This window comes from Sparus aurata, chromosome 11 (genome assembly GCF_900880675.1).
Source record: "Sparus aurata chromosome 11, fSpaAur1.1, whole genome shotgun sequence".
Classification (NCBI taxonomy): Eukaryota; Metazoa; Chordata; class Actinopteri; order Spariformes; family Sparidae; genus Sparus; species Sparus aurata.
In genome coordinates, this window is record NC_044197.1 from 11868423 (window position 1) to 11891838 (window position 23416).

The following is a 23416-nucleotide window of genomic DNA, read 5'->3' on the forward strand; positions in this document are numbered from 1 at the left end:
ATGCGTCTGACCAACCAATTCTTGGTCTATACCGATGTTTAAAACTGCATGATATATATTGGTAAATTAATAATACTGATTATCTGCCGATAATGAAATCAAATAGAGCTGATAATATTAAAGCAAATTGCTTTCATTGACAAGAGCAACGTTTAAACACCCCGATACGGTAGGTGGTGGTATATACCTTTAAAGTTGGTTTGCGTTCCGCAAAAAGACACAAAGAAGAAGACTACGAGTAAGAGAAGAAAAAGAAGAAGAGGATCACAACGCAATTGCAATTTGACAAATGTTTCACAGGGGTTAAGAGAAGGGAAAAAGTCTTAACAAAAAAGGCTGATTAGGAGCTGTGGAATAGCCTACGGTTTGCGAAAGGTACAGTTAAGAAACTTGTTTTCATACTGTATTGGCTGTGAGAAGCAGGTTAATATTATCAGTATCAGCTGAAAAAAAGATCTATATCATGTATCCCTGTATAAAATAATAATCGGCCCAAAGCCAATGCCAGTAATGTTTTATTGTTGTTTATTTTTATTCACTTTATCTTGATTTCTATTATTTATTCCCTCTTTTATTCTAGGGAAAACAAGAAATCTTTAAAAAATGTAACTGTTTTAAAGTCAATCAACATTTCATTATGCTATTTTTAAAAAAGAAAAATGTTATCATGACATTTATGAGACAACCTTTAATATGACTGTCTTTCAAATGGACAAAGTTTACTTTCCTTTTTTTTAGTATTTGCTTCAAAAGTCTTTTTAGCTTGCTATACATCTACCTACTTGATCATTACAATTTTTCAGTATTTATATAACCTTACAAAGTTATGTCACAAGCAAATAGCTCATGAATGTGTAGGCACAAAATTGATGTTACACAAAAGATGAACATCAACCGATGCTATCTGTGAATCTCATCTTATTTGCAGACAGGCTGAAAGCAGGCGAAAATCGGCCGATTAGTTGGCTCATCTTAAGTCGCCTCTGAAAGCATTTCAGTAAACACCGTGAGATGAAGAGACAGCGAGCAGCAGTTGAGAGAATTACAGGATGGAGACAGAAAGAGACGTACCAGATTCAACACTCTCCTTGGCCATGACGCTGCCGTGACTCAAACGTTTGTAGACTGCAGTTGTGCTACACAAACGAGACAACAGAGTAAAATAGCTGCAAAGGTCCCCCTCAACGATTCATTTATCAGCCTAGTTACTCATTACAGCGCATTGCCATGCATACCGACACCAGAGCAAAACAGACACAAAGTTATCACAGCTGTTGATCAACTCAGGCTCTGCTTCCGGCTGCATCTCTATAAACCATACCCACTTGCTTACATAAACAAAATGTTAGTGATGTAAATTTTAGGCAAATCCATTTTCCATGTGATGAAATTCTGAAAGACATACCAACTCTTCTGGCTGCATGAGCAATCCTGGTGAGAGAGGACCAAGGCTTCTTGGATCTAACAATCTGCATCAAACCTGCGAGGATTAAAAAGCACAAGAGCTGTAATAAATGGCTGTCATGATATATTTTACTTGTCGCCAAGTAATTAGCACGTACACCACATTTGTCAACAAACACAGAGCAATACTGTGAGGGCATTCTGATTTCACTATTAATGATTCCTGTTGGTAGAGCTGTTAATAGTTTTTTTTTTTAGATAAATCATGAGCAGAAGCACATAAACAACCCACGCAACAACAATGACTCACGCATTTACCTTAATTGTTCGGCAGCACTGTCTCGAGCACTATACAGCACCTGCAGCCAGGTGACATAGCTGAGCCATCAATCATGAAGTCCTACTGCCCAAAGCCAGAGATTCACACGGTTGTTTTCATAACCATTCTTCAGCTGCTTTTCCTAACACTCACCTGTTTCACCCATCCATACCCCTCCTCCACCTCTCTTTCTGCGAATCCCTGTGCAACATGTTCCCAGACACGCCCTTCTCTTGCTCCCAGGTGAAGGCTCCGGTATCAGAATGTACTCCCAGAGCAGCTCACCTGAGGAGGGAAAGAGGAATGGAGGAGGGGCAATAAGGCCACTGTTCAAATCAAATCATTGTTCTGTTTATCTTATTTTCTGTAGCTAATTAACTGTACAAACTGACATTTTTTAGTTGATGGAAGTAAACTACAACAAATTATGATTCCAGGCATACCCAATGGGTGAAATTCACTTTTTAACTAACCTAAATCACTTCACTGTCCTAGAAAGTATTTGTAATGGTACGATAAGGAAGCTTTTCACCATGCAACAGTGGGAGTATTGGTTTACAGCAAAGTGAAAGCAGGAGCATTTAGGCCAACACCAAACCAGGTCACATTTAGCGATTCGTTTCCTTCCCAAACAATATCTCTCTATACATACATAATAATAATGATTAGACTGAAGTCAGTCTTGCCGACAATCTAGTTCATATTAAGTAGCAAGAGTGGCCGAATGGTTGTCATTTGAATGAGCAAATCCCCCTGAGCCATTTAACACTGTGCTTCAAAACATGCAAATTTAACTATCCTATATATGACTTAGTTTGATAATATTCAAAGTTGTATTTGTACTGTATGTGAAACAAGCCCAAGAAGAATTAAATGTGCCCTTGCTTCTAGTGTTAAATGGATAAGATGTGAACTTTAACACTAAAATAAAATACTGAACCAAAAGTTTAAAACTGACAGCAGTTTGTCATTCATGTGTTCTGAAAAAGATCAGGTATACATTCAAAATAAAACTTCAAAATTGATTAAAATACACACTGTCACGGTTATGAAGATAATAATATATTTTTGACATTTTCAATCTTTATATTCATCTTTAGACTAAAGTCAAGCCACACATTATTTATTTGAGCGCTTCAATTAAGCATTCTGCCTTCTTCATGAATCTAATGCCACCTGGTGGAGGTCAGCATCCACTGCAGTTTAACCATCAAACGAAGGTCAAAAAGATAAAGTTGACAGCGATCGCACGTCTTGACAAAAGGCAGCTTGCTGAATTCCACTCATTGTCAGTTAAATTTACTTTTTGTGGTTTCATATCTGTATGTCTCATTTCTCTTCCCTATGAAAGTGAGGTCGCCCCCACAAATGCCACATATCAACACCTGAAGGTGTCTGTATCTTACGTCTTACATGTGTGTGTATGTGAGTGGTTGTGCATATCTAGGGCAATCTTTCCTATCTGTATTTACAGCTGGGCTGCACAGCAGAGTGGTTAGGGTGATGTGCCGGTGGCGTGGCATACGTGCTCTCAGGCCTCCACGAACAATGACAGTCAACAGGCCAGGCTTTTCCACCACAGTTTAACCGTTGCCCATCATGACTGTAAAACCTCACAACTGTGAACACACAGGAGAATAGTCCCTTTGAGCCTGTGGGTTTTTGTTGAATTTTCTACGCTGCAAATTCGACAAAAGGGAGGATCAAGCTTCCCCAAGTACTAATATATATATTACAATCTCTAGCCAGTATCTTAATTTAAAAACAAAAATAGAATTCATATTATAATATATCTAAACCAAATATTTAATTCTTTCATCAAAATAGAGAAGTGTTCAATTTCATAAGACTGTTAAAAGCAGAAACGAGCAGCATGAGAACTTAAAAAGGAAATCTTAAAGCAAAAAGACGGAAAAATAAATGAAACATTTAAAAAACTTTTTTTCTTAAAATAATGATCACATGTGTACATTGAAAGAGTTGTTGCTCTTATTGCTGTTTCCGTCCATACTGGCTGTAAAACATCCCCTCGTGACACTATTCAAAAGTAAGAGATGGGGGACAAACCCACAGTCCTCTTTTGCAAAAATGTATTTTAGCCAGTGGTAAGCTAATGCTAACAGGAGGCCTGAGCAGTCAAGTGGGTATCTTTCAAAGCTATGGTCTTTCATGTGAAAAATTCCGTCTTGGTTTATACTTCCTCTGCCACTCTGCAAGGAAACACCGGCCGGGGACACAAAAATGTTTCTTTCTACCAAAATGATCTAAACTCAGACTGCTGAGGCCTTATATTAGCTTTATCTTATTAGCAGCGTGCATAGCAGGCTTCTTGATGTTAAGTATTCATGTATCATCAATATGTGAATTATATTTTGAGAAAAACTTTAAAAATGTGAATCTATACATTTATGCTATATCTGAGACCCTGACAGCTAAAAATAAAAAACACAAATCATATGAGTGGAAGCACAAAGATACCAAGATGATCTCATATTACGCATGCCTGTTTCTTGTGGGCCAGCTGCCATCAGGAACCAAGTACTGCAAACATTTATAACACTTCTTATTTCTTTCTACACCTATTGAATTCTTAGAACTGGCCTATTGACAAAAGCGTCATTTGTTATATAGATTCACATTCTTACCACAGCATCAACAGTGAGAACATTACAAGAGGAGGAGATGACAACCCTAACTTCCTCATGTTTTGTTTAATGCAAAATGGAAAAATGAACAAACTACTAAACCATAAAAGGTTTGAAATCCACTCAACCCTCTGCAGTTATCGTAAAACTACACATCAGTGTCGTCAATTTATCATATCGCACTTTTCTTGAAATTCAATTTAGCTTTTTTCGCTCCCTTAAATGATTGTTAACTGACACAACGACAAAACATTCATGAGCACAGCGAGATGTCAGCAGGAAGCGTTTATTTTAACTGTATCATAATTATCACTTGAACCAAACCTCACACTTGACAATGAAAACCGCAATTAGCAAGATCCACCCAAAAGCGAACACATTCATTATCTATCTGCAATTTGTCACACTAACAAAAATACAGGCAAAGTTTCCACTACGTATTTAATGTGAGCTTGTTTGTTCTCATCTTGTTCTGTATCTCACAGGATCTCAGCAGGACACGACCTTCAGACCACCCCTCACAGTGAGTGTGAGAAAGCCCTCTGCTGTGGTAAGCTTCTCACTGTTTGGCCTACATTGCCATGTAAGGTTTTCATGTAGCCCCGAAGAGAAGTCGCACTACAGCTGACAATGAAGAGGCGATACCCTCCGTGCTTGCTGAGGCTCAACTTCCTGTACAACGTGCTTGACAGCTCAGATGCGACTTAAGGAGCAGGAATCAGGCAAGCAGACATCACCCCAAGAATCACACAACTCTCCTGGAGAGGGTTGCAAAATAAATTGGGATCAACGTGACATACAAAGTTGTGTTAGTATTTCCATTGAAGTGGACTTTATGTATAGAAACTCGGCGAAAGTAGAACACTGTCGGGGTTTAGGTGAGAGTGTGTTTTTGTGTGTGAGGAGTGGGGGGTTGATGACAACAACATCAAAGCTTATGGGAACCAACTAATACGATGAACCCCCACTGATGAGTCACTCCATCACTTTCGCTTGAAAAACCAGGCATCACATTGTTCAGTGAAATGTGTGGGTGCACTGAAACACAGCACTGGTGACAAAAGTAAAGGGACAGCCCGTAGAAATCACTGAGGAAACATAACAACACACAGCTACACTGCCAGGTACAATTAAGCAAATAACATCCAGCTGTGCTTTGTGACGTTTAAAAATCTGAGCAGGCCCAAACGGAAAGAGGGCAAGATCCTGCTGACTTTGAAAAAGGGTTCATTTTTGGGGCACAGATGGCAGCAGCTTCAGTCACAACTGACTGGCCAGTGTTAATAGGTACAGTGACTAAAATGACATCCGCGTTTTTTGTCAATTGGAATGACACCCGTAAGACACAGTCGGAAATTGAGGTCGACAGCGCAAAATTGATTACCAAAAACAGAAGAGCAACTCTTCCTTAGTTGAATGAAAATTTCAATGCAGACAGTGACTACTGTGACTGACAGTAGGGCTGTAGTATAATACTATCGTTACAAAGATGAATGCACGTTTGAGAGTTCAGTGGTGTTAAAAACCTCAGGCGCTGGTCTACAGAGGTGTAAAATGTGATATGATCAAATGAGTCATCCTTCACATTACGCTCAACAAGTGGGTGAAAACATGTGGCATCTAAAAAAGGCTTGAGCCATGCAGTGAGGAGATCGCTGCAAATAAAAACAAAGTCATTAATGCTCTCTGGTGACAAAGTTCAACGTTTTGGGGCAATGAGAGTAGCTAGTTCATACCTGAATAGGCCAGCCAAGACCTCCTCTTCCATGCATTGGTTGTTTTTTTGCAGTCTGATTAGCAATTTAAGATGCGAGCATAGAGTTGGAGACGGCACTGGCTAATCTGTGTAAGCTGATAAAAAACTAAGTCGTTGTCAGACAATAGTTGATCATTTGTGACATTACAACTCAGCCAGTGTGTTCTGAGTTCCGACTCTTTGCTCTCAACACAGACTGTTTACATGCGTGCAACCAAAGCCCACTCAAACGTCATTGGTCAATACTACACATAGAAATAAGGATTTTTTGCATTTCAAAAGGGGACAAAGTTGTCATGAGTGATTGCCTTTTATTCATGAAAGATTTCTATCCTAGTGGGAGTGGTGCCCCCATCCATGGAGGAAAAAAGGCTCACAGAATGGTTTGAGACTATGAACATGATGCGAGTCATGTGCTGTGGCCTTATGGGAAATTTTGGATCAACATGTTACACAGTGCTTTCTGTAACCATACTAAGACACTTAATGTTGGTTTCTGATTTAATTTGTTATCCATCTTGGGTGGATATTCAAATAGTTATGACATGTTGTTTTGGTTATGTAGAAAGCAAAGCCTACCAGATTATATGGAATACTGAATATTGATTGAAGAATAGTAAACTAAGAAGACCAAATGTAATATAAGGTCACAATATCCCTTTCTGTTGCCGAGTTATGATATAAATTATTGCCAAAAAAAGGGTATTTGCAGAATATGATGATGTCACAGTGAACCTGGCATTTGACCTTTTGGATGTAACTCACTCATAGTATTTGTCATAGTAGGCATTTGTGTGAAATTTTATCATCATAAAATAATGTATGAAATCTCAAGTTATGGCCAAAACTTTTTTGGTGAGGTGACGGTGAATTCTCTCTCCGACCTTTGGCCACCAAAATCTAGTCAGTTGACCCTTGAGTCCAAGTGAATGTTTGTGAGATACTGTATTCTCGAGAATGGGACAGAAGGACGGGCAACCCCAAAACATGTCTATGACTAATGCTGTTGTCAGCGCGGAGATGTAAAAAATAGAACTTAACACCAGTCATACCCTTTAACAAAGGTTCATGGGGAAGGGCCACAACATAAATTTGCTGTAATATGTTAATCAGAAAAGCATCCATATCAGAGAAATATAAACAAGCTTGGTCAGGTTGTAGTCAGCTGTGTGGTTCTCTTTTAAATGGAAGTGTTGACTGAACTGTTTACTGTATTGTGATAAAACCAACCGGACATAATATTGTTCAAGATAAATCATCAACTGACAGAGAGATCATGTGCAACATGCAGTCAGGATGTGGGTGCTGCCGCACAATGAGAAAGTGGCAGTGGTAAAAAAATCAGGCCTGCCATGATGCTTTCTGTGCATGTCTATTTGAACAGTGAATATGTTAACAGGAGCCCACCATGCACTACACTCAGTCAAAGCTGATTAATTGCTGTCTCAACAATATATGAGTCATGCTGTTATCAATTAACCCTGCTGTATTATCTATACTGTGTTTATTTGTGACCATGTTTATGTTTTTCCTTCACAACAAAACCATCAGACTTATCAGCAGAAATCAATACGATGTGATATGGTACTATCTCTTTAAAAATCTGAAGGATGACTGAAAGTCATACCTGACTGTTGGGGCATGGCTGGCTGTGGCCTTTGTGGTTACAGTGAGTCAGAGAGAAAAATCTGCCGAAGTTTTCTACAAAACAGAGCTGATAGCTCAGAGGACATTCCCCTCATGATCTGGACAGCCCCCATACTCAGCAAAACACAATGAAATCTGTACACGAGTGGTCTCGTACGACGCAGTCTGGTTTTGCTATTTGGTATTGATGTTTAGTGCGGTTGTACTGCAAATCAGGAGACTTCACCTCCTGTGGGGTGAAGCTGTTTTCATGCCTGGCTGTCTCTCTTCACAATCACCCAGCTTGAAAGAGGAGGTTGCAAGGATGGGGCTTCTTCTATTGAGCTGAACTCGATATGGTCTTGAAATGATGGGCAGGTTTGCAGCTGATATTTCTGGTATTATCAAGTGACAAGATGCCTTCTTCCAATGCTACTGATAACGTGAGGCATGACTTGATTGAAGACTACATGAACTACTGTTGTTAGCATGTGTGGCTGTGGGAAAGCGACTCCAGGACTCTCCAAAGAAAGATATATGGATTGAACACACATGAATATTAAAAAAGGTGATATGCCATGCAATGGATGCTATCCGGACCAGTGAAGGTGAATGAGAATAGTAAAAGCTAGACATAAGACAAACAAATAAGTTTGAAAAACACAACAGCAGTGTCTCTTTCCAGAAATCATGATGCGGTTTCTCAGGATAACCCGCTGACTTTGTTGTGAGCAGTTTCACGTAGGAACTATTTGCTTTCTACGAATGACAGTGATGGATGTAAACACTAATTTGTATCCTTGTCTAACACTAACATTTTCCTCGACTGAGCTTTCTGCACGCTTTCTTTTCTGCAGGGACACAGTTGGCTGGTGGAAAAACACGTTGCTTTTGAGTTTTCGTGCCATCTAGTTCCATTGTATTTGAGAAAAGACAAAATTCTCTACAGCCAAAACTGGGCAACTCACACCAAAATAATCTAGATGGATAAATAACCCTACAGTCAAGAGGAAAAATATGTATTTTGGACTTTGGAATGAACGGTCCCTTTAAAATGTTGCAGCATGACATAACGACACGTGGTTAAACTGAAAAGTAGATGTAGACTTTCGTTACTCTGTTTAAATTTCACTGCGGGTACATTTACAGTAATATGTGCTAGATCGCTGCAGGGAGGAGGAGTCACAGACACCAAAAATGTACAGTCGAGCGTGCACGTCGATGTTTTATGGTGCAATGGGGTCAATTCATCTTGAAACCATCTTATTAAGTAAACATCTCTACAAATGTGAATGTATATTCTGTGTGACTTCTTTCATTTTTTTACATTCATTTTAAAAACTGTTTCTTTATTTATGTTTTTTATTTTTTATTTTTTACAAGCTATTAAGAATACTGTTTTACTGGCTATATAATTCACATTCACATGCAAACTCCTGTGTTAAGTCTGCTGTGGTTATATGTACATAAAGTTTAGTGGATACACATCTGCATCAGCGCACTGGTGATGTTCTGCAGGCGCTGTGCAGCAACAGGAAGAATCAGAAAAGTAGGTCAGTTTATCCAAAGTGACTCATTTCAGTATCACCTGTCGATTTGAAGTTGACCACACTGTTGTCTTGGACTTCCGCACTCCCAAGTGAAGTCGCCTGAACAGTTTCCACAGAAAAAAAAAAAAAAACAGTCATCAAGAGGTCACAACCCGATTGGCTGCATGCAGACTGCGAACCTCGAGCACCGCCCAGCAGCTCTGCTCTCTTCAGCACCGCTCATTGTGATTGACAGGTAGGCTCAGCCCCTCTCCGGGCGGACACGCAGCGTCCTCAAACGTGTAGCCGACGTATAATTAAACAAATGATTTGAGTGCCATGTCAAACGTTAGTCGCTGCTGTGTTGTGTTGCAGATTTACAACACACTCTCTAAAAGTTGATCCCGTCCTTCAAATCATTCCACAGGTGCCATCTTTTCATCCAGGTCAGTGTCTCATCATCCTTTTTGATTTGATTAATAAAACAATACATTAGTACTTTAATCTAATATAATCTAATCTGATCTGATTTTATCGTTTACTTCCTGCAACTTTAAATAAATCTTCACATCACAGTGTCGTCTGTCATGTTAACCCTAAGACTCATTTGTTTATGAAGTATTCAAGAAGTATTCAGAATACTACATTACGCAACATGTTTAAATCCTGCATTCAAAACAAGTTTACAGAATTGTTACTAACGCATTAATATGTATGCATAATTGAAGGTTGCAGCCGGTCGGTATTTTGTCTTTCTTTTAAACTATGTTATACACAAGGTAATGTAATTTTTATTTATTTATTTGTTTGTTTTACTTTTATTGTAAAGTCTGGCTCGATTTAGCAGTCCCCTTCCTCCCTCGGGAGACAATAAAGTCATCTGAAGCTTAAGATATAATGAGAGACTAAGTGAGACGTTTTTAAAAGCATATTGAGCTCGTTTTTTTTTAAGATGCAATAAAAAGCTGCGTTATTGCCTTCCTCCAGTCTTGAGCCATGTCCACCTCCAGGAGCCCCGACCGTCCTTCTCCATGCGAGTCTTCCTCCTCAGTGGACAGCGGTACCTACATAGAGTCTGGTCCTGGCCTCCTCTTCCCGGTATCACCGTCCTCCCTGCTGGCTCGACGTCTCCTGCGTTTTCGAGCCTGCAGCAGCCACGTCCCCGTTGCGCGCCGCAAGAGGGAGATGATCCCACCCGACCAGAAGGATGCCGCCTACTGGGACAAGCGACATAAGAACAACGTGGCAGCCAAGCGGTCAAGGGAGAAGCGGAGGCTGAACGACCTGATGGTGGAGGGTCAGCTGCTGGCTCTGAGCGACGAGAACGCGCGGCTGCGGGCTCAGGTGCTCAGCCTGCAGTATCACAGCAGACTGAGCGCAGAGAAGAGCAAAGCTGCCTCCGCTGATACTTCTGCCTGGTCATTATCAGCTAGACCGGCTCACATCCCGGCCCTCCTCCAGGCTGGACTCAGCAGCGTGAGCAGCCCCGCTTCTTATCTGGGGCAGCAAGAAAGAGCGATCCACCCATTTGAGTCCAATACCAGAGGTGTTGGTGGATTTGATACCCAAAGTCCTCTCACACAGCAAAGTCTCTTCCACTTCCCCGGGCTCCGTGTCCGCTCCCCCCGAGCGGTCTTTGAGGCCGAGATGGAGGCTCAGCGACAGGTGTCATGCAGCGACGACATCCCCCAAACCACCGATGCGTCCTCCACCCGCGCATTTCTGCCCACACCTGACACACTCCACCATGCCTCCATCCTGTCATACCCGCCTCCAAACTGGCTGGTGCCCCATGTGAACCACCCGGCAGTGTGCAATAACTTCCTGCTGCCTTGGCGTTCCTCCTACCGGGCTCCACCGGCCGTCTACCCCGGCCTGCCTCTCTACGTCCAGGAGAGACAAGGCTTGGCTATGGGTGTGGATGCAGACATTCAGAGGGGGCTCAAGAGCCGCCTCAGCAGCGCGCCGGCAGGGCTGTCTCCAGTAGAGATGCACCTCACTCCAGATGGACACTGACGGGACAGTTTGACTGTCATGGTGTTCATTACGTGGAGAGGAAGAAATTGTCTTGCCAAAAAGGCAAATTGCTGTGTTTTGATGTTCAAAATCGACAGCGAATTCAAAACATGTTTTATAATTTAGACGAAACACCTGATTGCAACGCCCTTCAATCTGTTATCTGGTCACAGTGAAAACAGGAAAAAATGATAAATATCTAACGATACAGAGGAATCCCACATACATATAACATATTTTCCGATGAACAGAAGGCACTTAATTGCAGCCAACAGAAATTCAGATTTACTGCCTGACGTGCTGTGGTTTCAAATGTGTTCATCACAGTGAAACATCGCACGCACCAACCAGTGCGGTCAGAGCTCCTCTTAACCTTTATAACAAAAAGGGATAATGTCACAGCTAATCTGAGTCCTTCACTCAACAAGTTGTTTAATTATTAAACTGTACTATATCCACATCGTGGCAAAAGACGCAGCACGTCATTCCAGTTATTTTATTCGTCATAAATCGGGATGAAAGCGACATTTATCAATCCACCCGGTATATTTGATTGTAGGGGGGGTTCAGATTTTAAGTTTGGGACTCTTTGCCGTTTATCTGCGGTGACGAAGTGAGCCAGCGAAACTGGGTGACTTGGTATTTCCCTTTATCCCCACTGCGTGATTTCCCAGCAGACTTCGATTGAATGGAAAACCAAACGTTGAACCGTTCATTGGTGTGCAACAGCTCTGCATGAGACACAGTCCTCTACTGCATGTGGTTGTGCCACTCTTCAGTGCTTCATCAAGTCAAGAATATCACCCTCATACAATAACTAAATGCCTGCAACTAGATCGCTAAATAAGTCTTGTGTACCGTAAAAACAAAAAGTGAGGTACTTTCCACCTTTCGCTGGAATCTCTCTGCAAAATGTTTCTTAAGCTGTTGGGAAAGTAAAACACAGATGATAATTTGAAAAATAAAATATACCCACATTTTTATTTGAAATAAGAAATGATCCCAAACAAAATAATCTAATAAATTATTCTTCATTACTGGAGCCTATGTTTGTTTCACAGGAGGCTGACAAAATTACTCAAAAGTCATACATGAGTAAAAGATATCGTGTTGAAATATGACTCTGGTGAAGTGTGAAAGTTACTCATATAAACAGTACTTGAGTAAAAGGCTTAATGTGTATGATATTAATAGTACATTTGTTGTCTATTTATGTACTGAAGTATCCAAAGTACAAGTGTAATTAAATATACTGTGGAGTCAAACAGTTTGTCTGTTTGCCAATATAATAAATAAATTGAAAATTGCACAAAGCCCTGACACACCATGTAATCTGCAAAGTAACTTGTAACTAAAGTTATCAAATAAAGAAAGTGAAGTAAAAGTACAATATTTGCCCCATAATGCAAGTATAAAGTATCAGAAAATGGAAATGCTCAAGTAAAGAACAGAATTGTATTTAAGATCTCCACTTGAGTAAACGTACTTCCATTACATTCCATCACTAGGAGAAAATGATGGTCAACTTTGTGACTGCATCATCTAAAATCTTTCATGCTCCTGTATGCATTGAGGGGAAATCCATCCTGAATGTCTCTCCACTGGCGTTGCCAATAAGTAGGTTTGAATCAAACTGTAGTCTATACTGATTAATTATTAGAAGCCAATCAGGTTTATCGGCTTCGCTGTCTTCAAGTTTCACTTCTTCACTGCAGTTGTAAATCAGTCTAAAAGTTCAGATTTCTGTGGCACTTGCTTTCAGGTTACTTTTTGAAATGCCATGTTTATGACTGTTGAGACAAAAGTGTCGTTTAAAACTGTTTTCTTTCTCCTAGTTATCATGACCAGACCTAGTATTGCCTTTGTAAGGGGGGGGGGGGGGGGGGTCCTCTACAGTCTGCCAGCAGAGGGCGCTGCAACACAAGATTGGTGTAATTTCCTCTGTCAGGACGCTGCAAGTGATGAATGCACAACTCACACCAGTAGGCAAATTCATTTGTATGTATTTTTTTTCTTTTGGTGTAAGACACGCAAACAATTAACTTTTAAAGTAAATGAATTAAAACTGTTGTTACTATATTTATGTAACATCTAGACTGTTTTTTATAGAAAATAAAACAAGAGTTGGAACAAAATTTGTTTTTAAAATTAATCTGGTGCACTGATGAAACTGTGTAAAAGGGCTAAATTAAACTATTTGTAGCAATTTACACGTATCAGTCACTTTTTTATAGCCACATGTGAGTGGATTGTAAAATAATGTAAAAAATTCGATCTTCAACATCTCTCGCGGTTTTCCTATACAAGCCTGTGGATGGCTTGATTAGGTTATCTAATGTTGCTTGACTGTGGATTTCTTTGTGAAGGACTCTCTGATTTCTGTGACGGTCCAAAGGATGTGCCTTTATGCACGTTCTCAAGTACGTCGTCTCAGTGCCTCTCTCCACACTGCTAACAGAGAGTAAAGGCAGCTAAAGTTATTTTAGAAATGGAGTCCACTAATATAAGCTAACCAGCAGATTCCAGCGCAACACTCCTGTTCCACAAAGCCCCTTTAACCCCTGAAGAGTTTTGACCCTGTTAGAAAGGATGTAAGTTTTTTTTTAAAAGAGGTTTTCAAGTCTTCTTAATAAAGCTTAAAAATATGATGTGTTTTGCGCACAATCATTTGTAAAACACCATACCTGGAACTGACATCAAGGCTCATCTTAATTTGGGCCCAAATATCAACACAAAATAATTAGTTTGTTAGTTTGCTTGTTGCAAAATGTCAGTCCATTAAATCATTAAGTCTGGGTCATACAGTTCAAAATTATTTTCTACTTTGCTTAATGTCACATCATGCTTAGTTTGATTGTTTATTAATAGACTTTCTAGTTTTCGACAAGAGGACTTTGTTACAGTTTAGTCCATCGCACAGACACAACTGACATTTAGACTGAAAAGAGGTCTGAACATACACAAAAGAGCTTTGAGCTTGAGCTTTAAAATGACTTTGGTAGACATGCATGTTAGGTGTTCTCGGCTGTACAACAAGCTACAAAGCATTTTGGTGTCCACATGGACCTCTGGTATATTCTTTTTTTAATGAATGGCTTAAGCACATCACAACAGGAAGCAAAATTCTCACTTCTCTACTTGTGACATGTCTATACATAGAAACGAGGGGTGAGATAAGAATTTACAGCAACAATAAAAGTATGAGTTATAATTTCTTATTTCAAAGTTAATTTGTCCACTTATGATGGACAACAAGCTGTTCTACAGATTATTGCAAAAAGCAGATCAGTGTGAGGATATGTAGTCGCAATTTTGACATCTACTTCGAGTGACAAGCACCTCTCTTCTTTCTGTGAATCTGAGGTGTCAAAGATTTATCTAAGTCAGTTTACTCCTTTCAAAGACACATCACTATTTCTTAACTATGTGACTTTAATACTAATACTAGTACTACTACTGCTGCTGTTACATGTTTTCTAAAAGGAGGCATCAGCTAACTGCTCTCAACTCTAGCATACAAGGCAATACAGGCTATATGTCTGTTTAACAGCAACATCAGACAAACAAGAACCCTGTGTGGGCAAGCCACCGACACCACAACACTATTGAGATCAAGGGGGCCAGTCAGACACTTTCCATGTGACAGCAGAGGTGGACAGTCCAAGTTCAAGACAAGCAAACAACACATCAAGAGTGACAGAAAGCAACGACAGAGGGAGGTGAGAGGGCAGGACTGACAGACTTCTTCAGCCCCCCTCTGCTGATATGTGCATCGATCTCATGACGCATACTCAAAGGAGAGCCCCCTGCTCTTTATTATATATAAACACCCAGTGAGGGTGAGAAATCTTTAAATTAGGTCTTTGGCACCTCTGTGGCGGAGGACTTCCTACATCCAACTGTTAAAGGTAAGGCCTCAAGCTCATTTTCACATATAAAGCTGTTTGGACTCTGTGTAAAGACCGAATAGATTCAGTGTAGGGGAGGGTTCGGGTCGCCAAACGGTTGATGGTTTTTAAAATTTAAATCTAGGATCAACTCTGTAAACTTTTGATGTCATTCTTTTTCATGTGTTCAAATACAGGATTAAGGGACTGGGCTTATAAATCTAAATCAATTCACTTAGAATATATTATCAGAAAATGGTACTCTATTAACTGTCAAGAATTGTTTGAGGAAGAGGAAGTGTTAGCGCCTCGTAAATATCTGCAAGATAATTTAGAGTGGCACTTTGGTACATGGTGTGTTTCCGTTGTAAATGTCCTTACTATGTAAAATATTTGTATTTTTTATATGTACAAATTTGCCAAAGTAGGTGTTGAGTAACTGAATCTTTTAGATATATATCTAATTAAAATAATGTTATACTCAATTAGGGTATGGAAGCATATCTAGAAAGAAGTAGGAAACCATTTACCAAGGTCATGGCGAAAATGTGAAAATGTAACATATAATAATATAATATAATAAACTTTATTTGTATAGCACTTTTCTTAACAAATTTCCAAATGCTTTACAGACAAGAGATAAAAACACTGGATGACAGGTAAAAATGACGATAAAAACAACAAGGTAAAGTGCAATGCAGACAAAGCTGGCATTACAAATGTCAAAACATAGAAAGTGCAAAACATAGAGCTGGGAAACAAAAACAACAAAGAGATTAAGAAGGCTTTATGATAAAAGAAAGTTTTCGAGTTTTTCGACATCTACCCAGACTATCTACATCCTAGAAGTAGAAATGGCTCCATGCTGTCGAGTAGAACAGTGCTGCAATAAATACTTTATAAAGCTGTTAATGTCCAGTTTTTGTTGCCACTATGTCGGAGATAATCAATAAATAAGTTCAGTAATTTCAAGCAATAATGTCAAACATTTGCTGGTTTGCTGGAGTCTTTGAGGCTTTTCCTTTAGGCTCTGGGAAATTGTGATGAGCATTTTTTCAAATTCTATAGTCTAACATGAAAATAATGAAAATAATTGTGAAAATAATTGGCAGGTTAATTGAATAATGAAAATAATCATTAATTGCAGCCCTATTATACAAACACAAACACACACATACAGTATACGTACGCATATGTATGCGCGCACACAAACACACACACACACACACACACACACACACACACACACACACAACCACACATATACAATACTGTACGTTAAAAACAACACAAAGTATGGTGGTAGTTATTGCTGTGCAATTAGAACTAATAATAAAAGCGATTAATTGAATGATATATTTGGTCCTGGTTGCATAATACACACAATCAACATTGTGATGTGCTGGAAACACCACATGAGAAACAGTTTTTATGTCTTTTGTTGATTACTGTGTTGGCTGCAGTGTGTGAACTGAAAGAAATGGTTCTTGTTCTATAGTCTCTAAAAAGCTTGAATTATGTGCTATTTCAAGGATTTTGGCTTAGTTGAAATTCAACAACCCTCCTCACACCTGTCTGACAGATAAGTTATCATCAAACGCTCTCAGTACATCACATCTAATCTTGACGGGTTTAAGAGCAAATCCAGAGGAATCCAAAAAATAAAGCATATAACCCCTCCCACAGTGTATAAGTTTATAGGTAGAAGAATCTTCCACATGATCTCAAAGTTAAACACTGTGTATGCAGTACATTCAATGATGGTAAAACACAGTTTAGACCTAAATAAAAGATAACGATGACACTGACAGCTTAGTACCGTGAGAATACATACTTGCTTCCTCTTTTGATGATGCCATAAATACGTTGTTTACAGATTAATTTCCATGCATAATCAGCCATTACAAATGGTTAATGTTATGTTTTATGGTGCTTTCCACTTACAATATATAACGAGAAAACAAGGAAATATGGTGCTAGAGTTATTAGTACTGATCTTCAAGGAATCTATGCGTTAACGGAAAATTCAGGCCAAGAACTGTGGCAAAGTCTTTATTCTCCCAAGAGAGCATTCATTTACTCAAACTTCCTCACTGGCAGTTTACAAGAGACATGAGCATAGTACATTGAGCTGAAAACTGACTGACCAATTTGTCCTCCTAAGGGTAGTTATTTTAACAATGGCTGGCAGGGCGCACAGCAACACAGCAGCAGATGGTAGAGGTATGAGAAAACGGATAGAGACCAAAAGAAGAAGTTTGAGAGTTCCTTACTAAAAAGCGGGCTGGCTATAATTAGTCAATAAGAAACAGGTGCAAATGTGCCGCAGAGGACTGAGCAGGCTCGGCCTCAAGAGAGATTTCACGCAGGAACTCTCTTCTTTTTTTATTTTCTCTCTCTCTGTCTCCCTATATGATTATTGTTTTCTCTCTTCCTGCTGTTGCCTTTTTTGGACCTTGCTTGTGCAGAGTATACACAGCTTTGTCTTTGTGTCTCACACATACACACACACACACACACACAGTATGCAGGTGTGCACATTCTCACACAAACAAACAAGGGTTTCCCGTCTACGTTCTCACTGGGCACACGCTTGAATATTTTTAAACTCATGTGCCTTCTCACCACAGCACACAGGGTCCCTTTGAAACTTTTGTTTGATGGCTCTGGCTTATTTCGACTGGCACGTTAAATACGACTGCATGGTCAGAGAATATACTGAGAAGCTGCTTTCAGTGCGTAGAATAGAAATGAAAACAAAAAAACGTACAAGTGAACAGGACATTGCATGATCATTTGTGAGGTAGTAGACTGTAAAGTAATGGTTTGTGCTAAACAGAGTGCTTCACTCCCTCATGTGTGAAATGTGTGAGTTACAGTTCATTGTGCAGCTCTTTTATGAGGTGTCACATGTAACTGCTAGCATAATGATATTGGCCACAGTGTGGGGGAAAGATTAATAAGTTAAAAGTCATGTGCACGCTCAATGTATGTGTGAACTTGGGTGTGTTGCTGCGTATGGCTGCACGCACACAGGGCTGGTTGTGGTTTCATCACAATGCTCATCCTTCTTGCAGCGCTTCCCATGAAACCACCCACAAACCCACGTGAACGAAAGAGACTATATTAAAGATTCCTCTCAGAATGGTTATTCAAAATATTGAATTTGCCTTCTGCACTTTACAACGAAATGGACAAACCTTTACTGCCTGCTTTTTCTTAGAAGAAAAAGATCGAAGTAGAGCAGGTAGATAAAAGAGAAGTAGAAGGGGGAAGTGGTGACCGGGTCCATCAAAGAGGTAGATGGGAGAGATAAAGTGAGAAACACAAAGCTATGTCAGACCTAAAACTCAGTTACAGAATCTTTTATAATGCCCAAGAAAGTGAGTCTGTGTCGATGTTGAACAGGTGTATGTACAGTCAACAATTTCTATATGATGAGCTCAAGTAATCACCCCTCCACTAAACTGAACTTGAAAAGCTTGTGCAAAATGCAGTTTGCGATATCGAGACATTTTCTGTTCATTTTTACAATTATTTTTTATTTATTTAGCAAAAACTGGATGGTTAAAAGTTTAAGTTCTAAACCAATCTGTTAGATAATGTGCACAAACTCGTAGTGCAGATCAGTACAGTGGCTATTTCATCATTGTAAATTGACTTTACAACAGCATATTGATGATCAAACACGGAAGCCCACATTCTTCTTTGTCTGCTTAATGTTTCCCGTCACATTTTCTCATGTGGTCTAGACAGGAGGGAGGTGAGGTGAGGTGAGATGAAGTAGGAGGGTCTGAGTGCTGGAGACAAAGTTTTGTGCACTGTCGTAACCTCTGCAGCTTTGTGGAGAAAGAAACAAATATGTGCAACTTTAGCTGGCTGTTACTGGTTACTCCTTGGACAGTATAGGCTTTAACATTGATAACACAATCACATAAGCAATACAAACTGACAAATCAAGGTAGATTGAATTTATCATCACAGAGCAATCCAATAACATTTTTACGAATACCTTAAAGGTCCAGTGTATAGTAGTCAGTGGCCTCTACTGTTGACGCTGCAGTTTGCAATGACCACCTCTCATCTCACGCTCAACTATGGTGGCCAATAAAAAAGCAAAAGGCCCTCTTTGGAGTCAGTGTTTGTCTGTTCTGGGCTACTTATATGGGCTTATATCTGGGCTGATACCCGTCCGCTCTCTCAGGTCAGATGATCAGCTGCTCATGAGTGGGCCTAAATCTAAGGGGGCCTAAGCGGAAGATCAGAGGGGACCGTGCTTTTGCTGTGTCGGCTCCTAAATTATGGAACGATCTGCCACTGCACGTTAAACAGGCCTCTTCCTTGTCGGTTTTCAAATCACTTCTTAAAACCCATCTCTTCTTCATGGCCTTTGACACCTAGTAAGATGTCGACTATCTACTTGATTTCATTTCTTATTTTGATTGCTTTAATTGTGTGGCTATTATTTTTACTCATGTTTTATGTCTTTAAATGTATTATTGTAATTTATATGTAATTTTGTGCCTCATGTGAGCTGTTATGTCTTTTATTTATGATGTTTTACTTATTCTTCTGTACAGCACTTTGGTCAACTTTGGTTGTTTTAAAGTGCTTAACAAATAAAGTTGGTTTGGATACTGCAGAAAACATGGTGGTGCAATGGGGGGAACTCTGTGGAAGATGACCCACTCTCTTTGCAGATATAAAAGGCTCTTTCCAAGCAAACAAAACCACAATGTTTCTTAGTTTCAGGTTATTATAAACCAATGAACTTATAGTTATGAATATTATGTATACATATATTACACACATACACATATTGCACCTTTAAACAATAACTCAGTTGCTGAAGTATTGCTGTTCGTAAGTAAGGAATAAACTTCTTGATATTAAAATGATCTCTTGGTGACCTTTTGTATGTTTTCCCCCTCTAGGTGACAGCTGTGGACCTTGGAAGTCACATGTCAAAAGACTGTTAGCTGTACAGTGTCACAGACACAGAAACTGCTTTCGGTGACGACAACCAAGACAAGGCGAAGTCAAACCCAAATCAGACAAGGTTACCATTATACAAGAAGGAAGTACCTATATTACTTAAAGCCCTCCTCCACTACTCACGATTTCAAGCTTCTGTTTGTTGTTACTCATTTTCCTCTACCATGGAGTCCTTGTCGTCACCTTATCATTCAGGCCAAGACAGCGATATTTTGCAAGTGGAAAATGATCAGGCACCCAAGGGAAACCGGCGCAAAAGGAAGTTCATACCTGATGAGAAGAAGGATGCCCTCTACTGGGAGAAACGCCGCAAGAACAACGAGGCTGCCAAACGGTCACGTGAGAAGAGAAGGATGAATGACTACGTGTTGGAGACTCACCTCATGGCCCTGAGAGAAGAAAATAAGAGACTTAGTGCTGAATTAATGGCCATCAAGCTGCAATATGGCCTGATGCACCCTGTGGCCTATACTTCACACCAGAGTAATCACCTGCAACATCATGTCCACAGCAGCACCCATCCTATCACTGCCATGAGCACACACCATCCGTCCCTGCACAGGGACTACTCCAGGGGTGATAGAGACTCTTCTTTTATGCCAAGCCACCAACCATCACACCCTCTTTTAGTCCCTGCTTATGCCCTCCATGCCATGAAAGGCTATTCATATATTAACACAGCTGGTACTACTGGCTCTGGCTTCCTCACTCCCCTTATCCTCCCTCCAAATCTCCTGCCGACCCAGTCATCCTGTCTTGGAGTTCCCCTACTGAAGCCCATTCCTACGAGACTCGCCTCAGATGAGGAGGAGGAGCAGCAGGTCCCGGGGGTGTCGTTCCTCTCCTGCTCTGCTGCACCTCAGAAAATCCCTTCCAGAGGACACAGAAGCTATCCTCCACAAAAAGAATACATATCAGACTGATAGAGGTGTGTATCGACTGTAGAGTTGTTAGATTGACTGAGGAACAGTCATATCTCATTATGTACTGTCAAATATCTTTCTGACACTCAATATTTGTGAATTAATGGTATATGCTGTGTTCAAAAAAGCAATGTTAAGGAGTACAGGGTGTGAAAACCTCCACACTCTCCACATTTTGTGAATGAAGAACATTTTGAAAAGTTTCATAAGAATTTGAATAGAAATCATTTAAACCCCTGTCTCATCAATCTTCGGACAAATAACACAACTTTATGCTTTCAAATTGTGGTCAGTGCATATGCCAAGCATGCAGGTGATGTAGCAGTAATTTTCATTAAGTTCTGTGGAGAGCAGATCCATAGTCAAGTAATCAAGCGGCAACCTCTGGAGCTGAATAAATTAAGCCAACGCAGAAGTGCCAAAAGAAGTACTGTTCCTTAAATGACCACTTGCGGCTGGCTCCAGAAGTGAATCAATCCCAATAAGACCCCAATAATGCAATGACCAACTTCCCAGTAGAAAGAAACATATTTAGAGCCTGGTATGAAAAACAGTTTGACTCTATAGTTAATTTCCCCATGCAGGACAACTGTACGAGGGGTGAATTTTCATTAAACTTAAAATTAAAGTTTAAAATTATACATAAATAAGACTGTGGGAGCGGTGACTGACAGCTAGCCACTAGCTGTCTAGCTAGCTGTCAGCAACCAGGCCTCCTTCGGTCCATCTCAGCTCAACCTCTTCATCAAACTTTGGATTAGGCAGGAGTTAGCCAGAGTCTGGCACTTCCAAGTTGGTGGCAACCAAAACCAAAACAAAGAGCTTCACAAAGGTTCTTTAGAAACCTGTAGGTTCTAGTCAGTTCAGTCAATTCTGACTTTGGTTTCATGTGGGTGAAAGTTCTGTGCTGGTCTGACTCATGGTACGGCTTCTCACGCTTTAAACCACCTGACATTTTATGCATGGTTTTTGGAAGCAGCTGTTTTCCACAAAACTTAATGGGAGGGACTGATCACCTGTACCGAAAGTTGGAAGATGTAAAGGTTATACCTATAGTAGTGTTATTTGCACACAGACTGAAGCGACTGGGCTGTCAATACATGTTCACAGCACGCCCTGCTGTGACACAAAAATAGACCTCTCAAGTTACTTCAGCTCTTCTCTGTGTCTACTTACTTCAGTATGTCAAAGTTCAGCAGATGTGGGTTGTGTATGAGATAATAGTACTGACTGATCTCAGCTCAGCATTGTCACTTCTGAGGACTGCTTACTTAAAAATATGAACTATTGTTTTTACATGTATGAATGTGGACCACAACTGTGAGAGAACTAGATGTGTGTCTGCTGTCAGTTTGTATAATAGGCACACATAAAGATGGAGGATGTGTATCCAGTTCCTTTAACTGTCGAACATTAAGGCCAAATATTCTGATAGGAGCACAGTCATATTGTGCTGGCGAGGTCGTTTGGATTCAGACTATGTACAGTAATGATTGGGCATTAGAAAGGCGGTATCAACTTTCAGCACTTTTCATAAACTGACCTATATTTAGCCAGTCATCACGGGGCTATCCGGATATTTCAGCTTCACTTCTGGGGAGCTGCCACATCATCCATCTTTATACTGTGTATGGTAAATAGATTGTATTTTTTTTTTCAATGATAAACATTTTTTGGTGCTAATGTACATCTGTTAACCAGCAAATATAGCCTTAACTAGATTAATGTAGAATCAGTAGAATCAAGTATTTCCCTACTTTTTCATCCAGTGAAATGCAGTTCTGTTTTAAGGAGAATACATAACAAACTGTTGGCGACAACCTCCCTCTGAATGGAAACAGTGCATTATGATGATGAATTTATTTTGTTTTTCCAGTGTGGGCAGAAAGTCACCTTCCTCCTTCTTGTGACCACAATGTTTTTTCCAATATGCTAGTTAGTCTGGGTGTGTCATTGTGTCGAATATATCTTAAAAGAATAAAAAAATATACATTTTAGAATTGCAAAAAAGTTCTCAAGTTTCTTTTGAAAGAAAAAAAAATCTGAAACCATGCATGGCCCACAGTCACAAAGGTAAAACAAATATCACTCCACTCTTCCTCCATAACCATTGTTTAAATCACAATGTTAGTTGCTTTCTCAACACTGGAGGAGATAAAAGTTGTGTCCCAATACAGAGGCCAACGCCTACAATAACGTGGCCTGGGATGATAAGGCTTGTGGGCTACAGTACTCCAAAATAAAGGTCTTTGGTCCAGAGAGAAGTAAAACCATTTGATTAGGAAACAGAAAAGGCATCTTACGACTGTCTTCCTT

General features: G+C 39.9%; 3 protein-coding genes across 7 annotated transcripts in view; 2 read left to right on the forward strand and 1 right to left on the reverse strand.

Moving 5' to 3' along the window:
* atp8b3 (ATPase phospholipid transporting 8B3) overlaps positions 1 to 20565 on the reverse strand; it is a 38380-nt gene extending 17815 nt beyond the window's left edge. Inside the window, exons 1-5 of one of the 5 annotated variants that reach the window (XM_030433785.1) lie at positions 20448 to 20565; positions 1877 to 2008; positions 1723 to 1763; positions 1406 to 1480; positions 1072 to 1136 (exon numbers count right to left, since the gene is read on the reverse strand). In XM_030433785.1, coding sequence (XP_030289645.1) covers positions 1072 to 1096 — 25 coding nt within the window. In that variant the 5' untranslated portion in view covers positions 1097 to 1136; positions 1406 to 1480; positions 1723 to 1763; positions 1877 to 2008; positions 20448 to 20565. Of the gene's footprint in view, positions 1 to 1071; positions 1137 to 1405; positions 1481 to 1722; positions 2009 to 20447 lie in introns of all 5 variants that reach the window. The other 4 variants (XM_030433783.1, XM_030433782.1, XM_030433781.1 and 1 more) reach the window with 4 other exon arrangements.
* Positions 9665 to 12626, forward strand: LOC115591635 (uncharacterized). Its single transcript, XM_030433790.1, has 2 exons — positions 9665 to 9725; positions 10267 to 12626. Exon 2 carries the CDS (start codon positions 10276 to 10278, stop codon positions 11293 to 11295), a length of 1020 nt encoding a protein of 339 aa, XP_030289650.1. The 5' UTR covers positions 9665 to 9725; positions 10267 to 10275; the 3' UTR covers positions 11296 to 12626.
* On the forward strand, positions 14949 to 23068 carry nfil3-4 (nuclear factor, interleukin 3 regulated, member 4). Its single transcript, XM_030433791.1, has 2 exons — positions 14949 to 15203; positions 20117 to 23068. Exon 2 carries the CDS (start codon positions 20342 to 20344, stop codon positions 21098 to 21100), a length of 759 nt encoding a protein of 252 aa, XP_030289651.1. The 5' UTR covers positions 14949 to 15203; positions 20117 to 20341; the 3' UTR covers positions 21101 to 23068.
* The last annotated feature ends 348 nt before the right edge of the window (positions 23069 to 23416 follow it).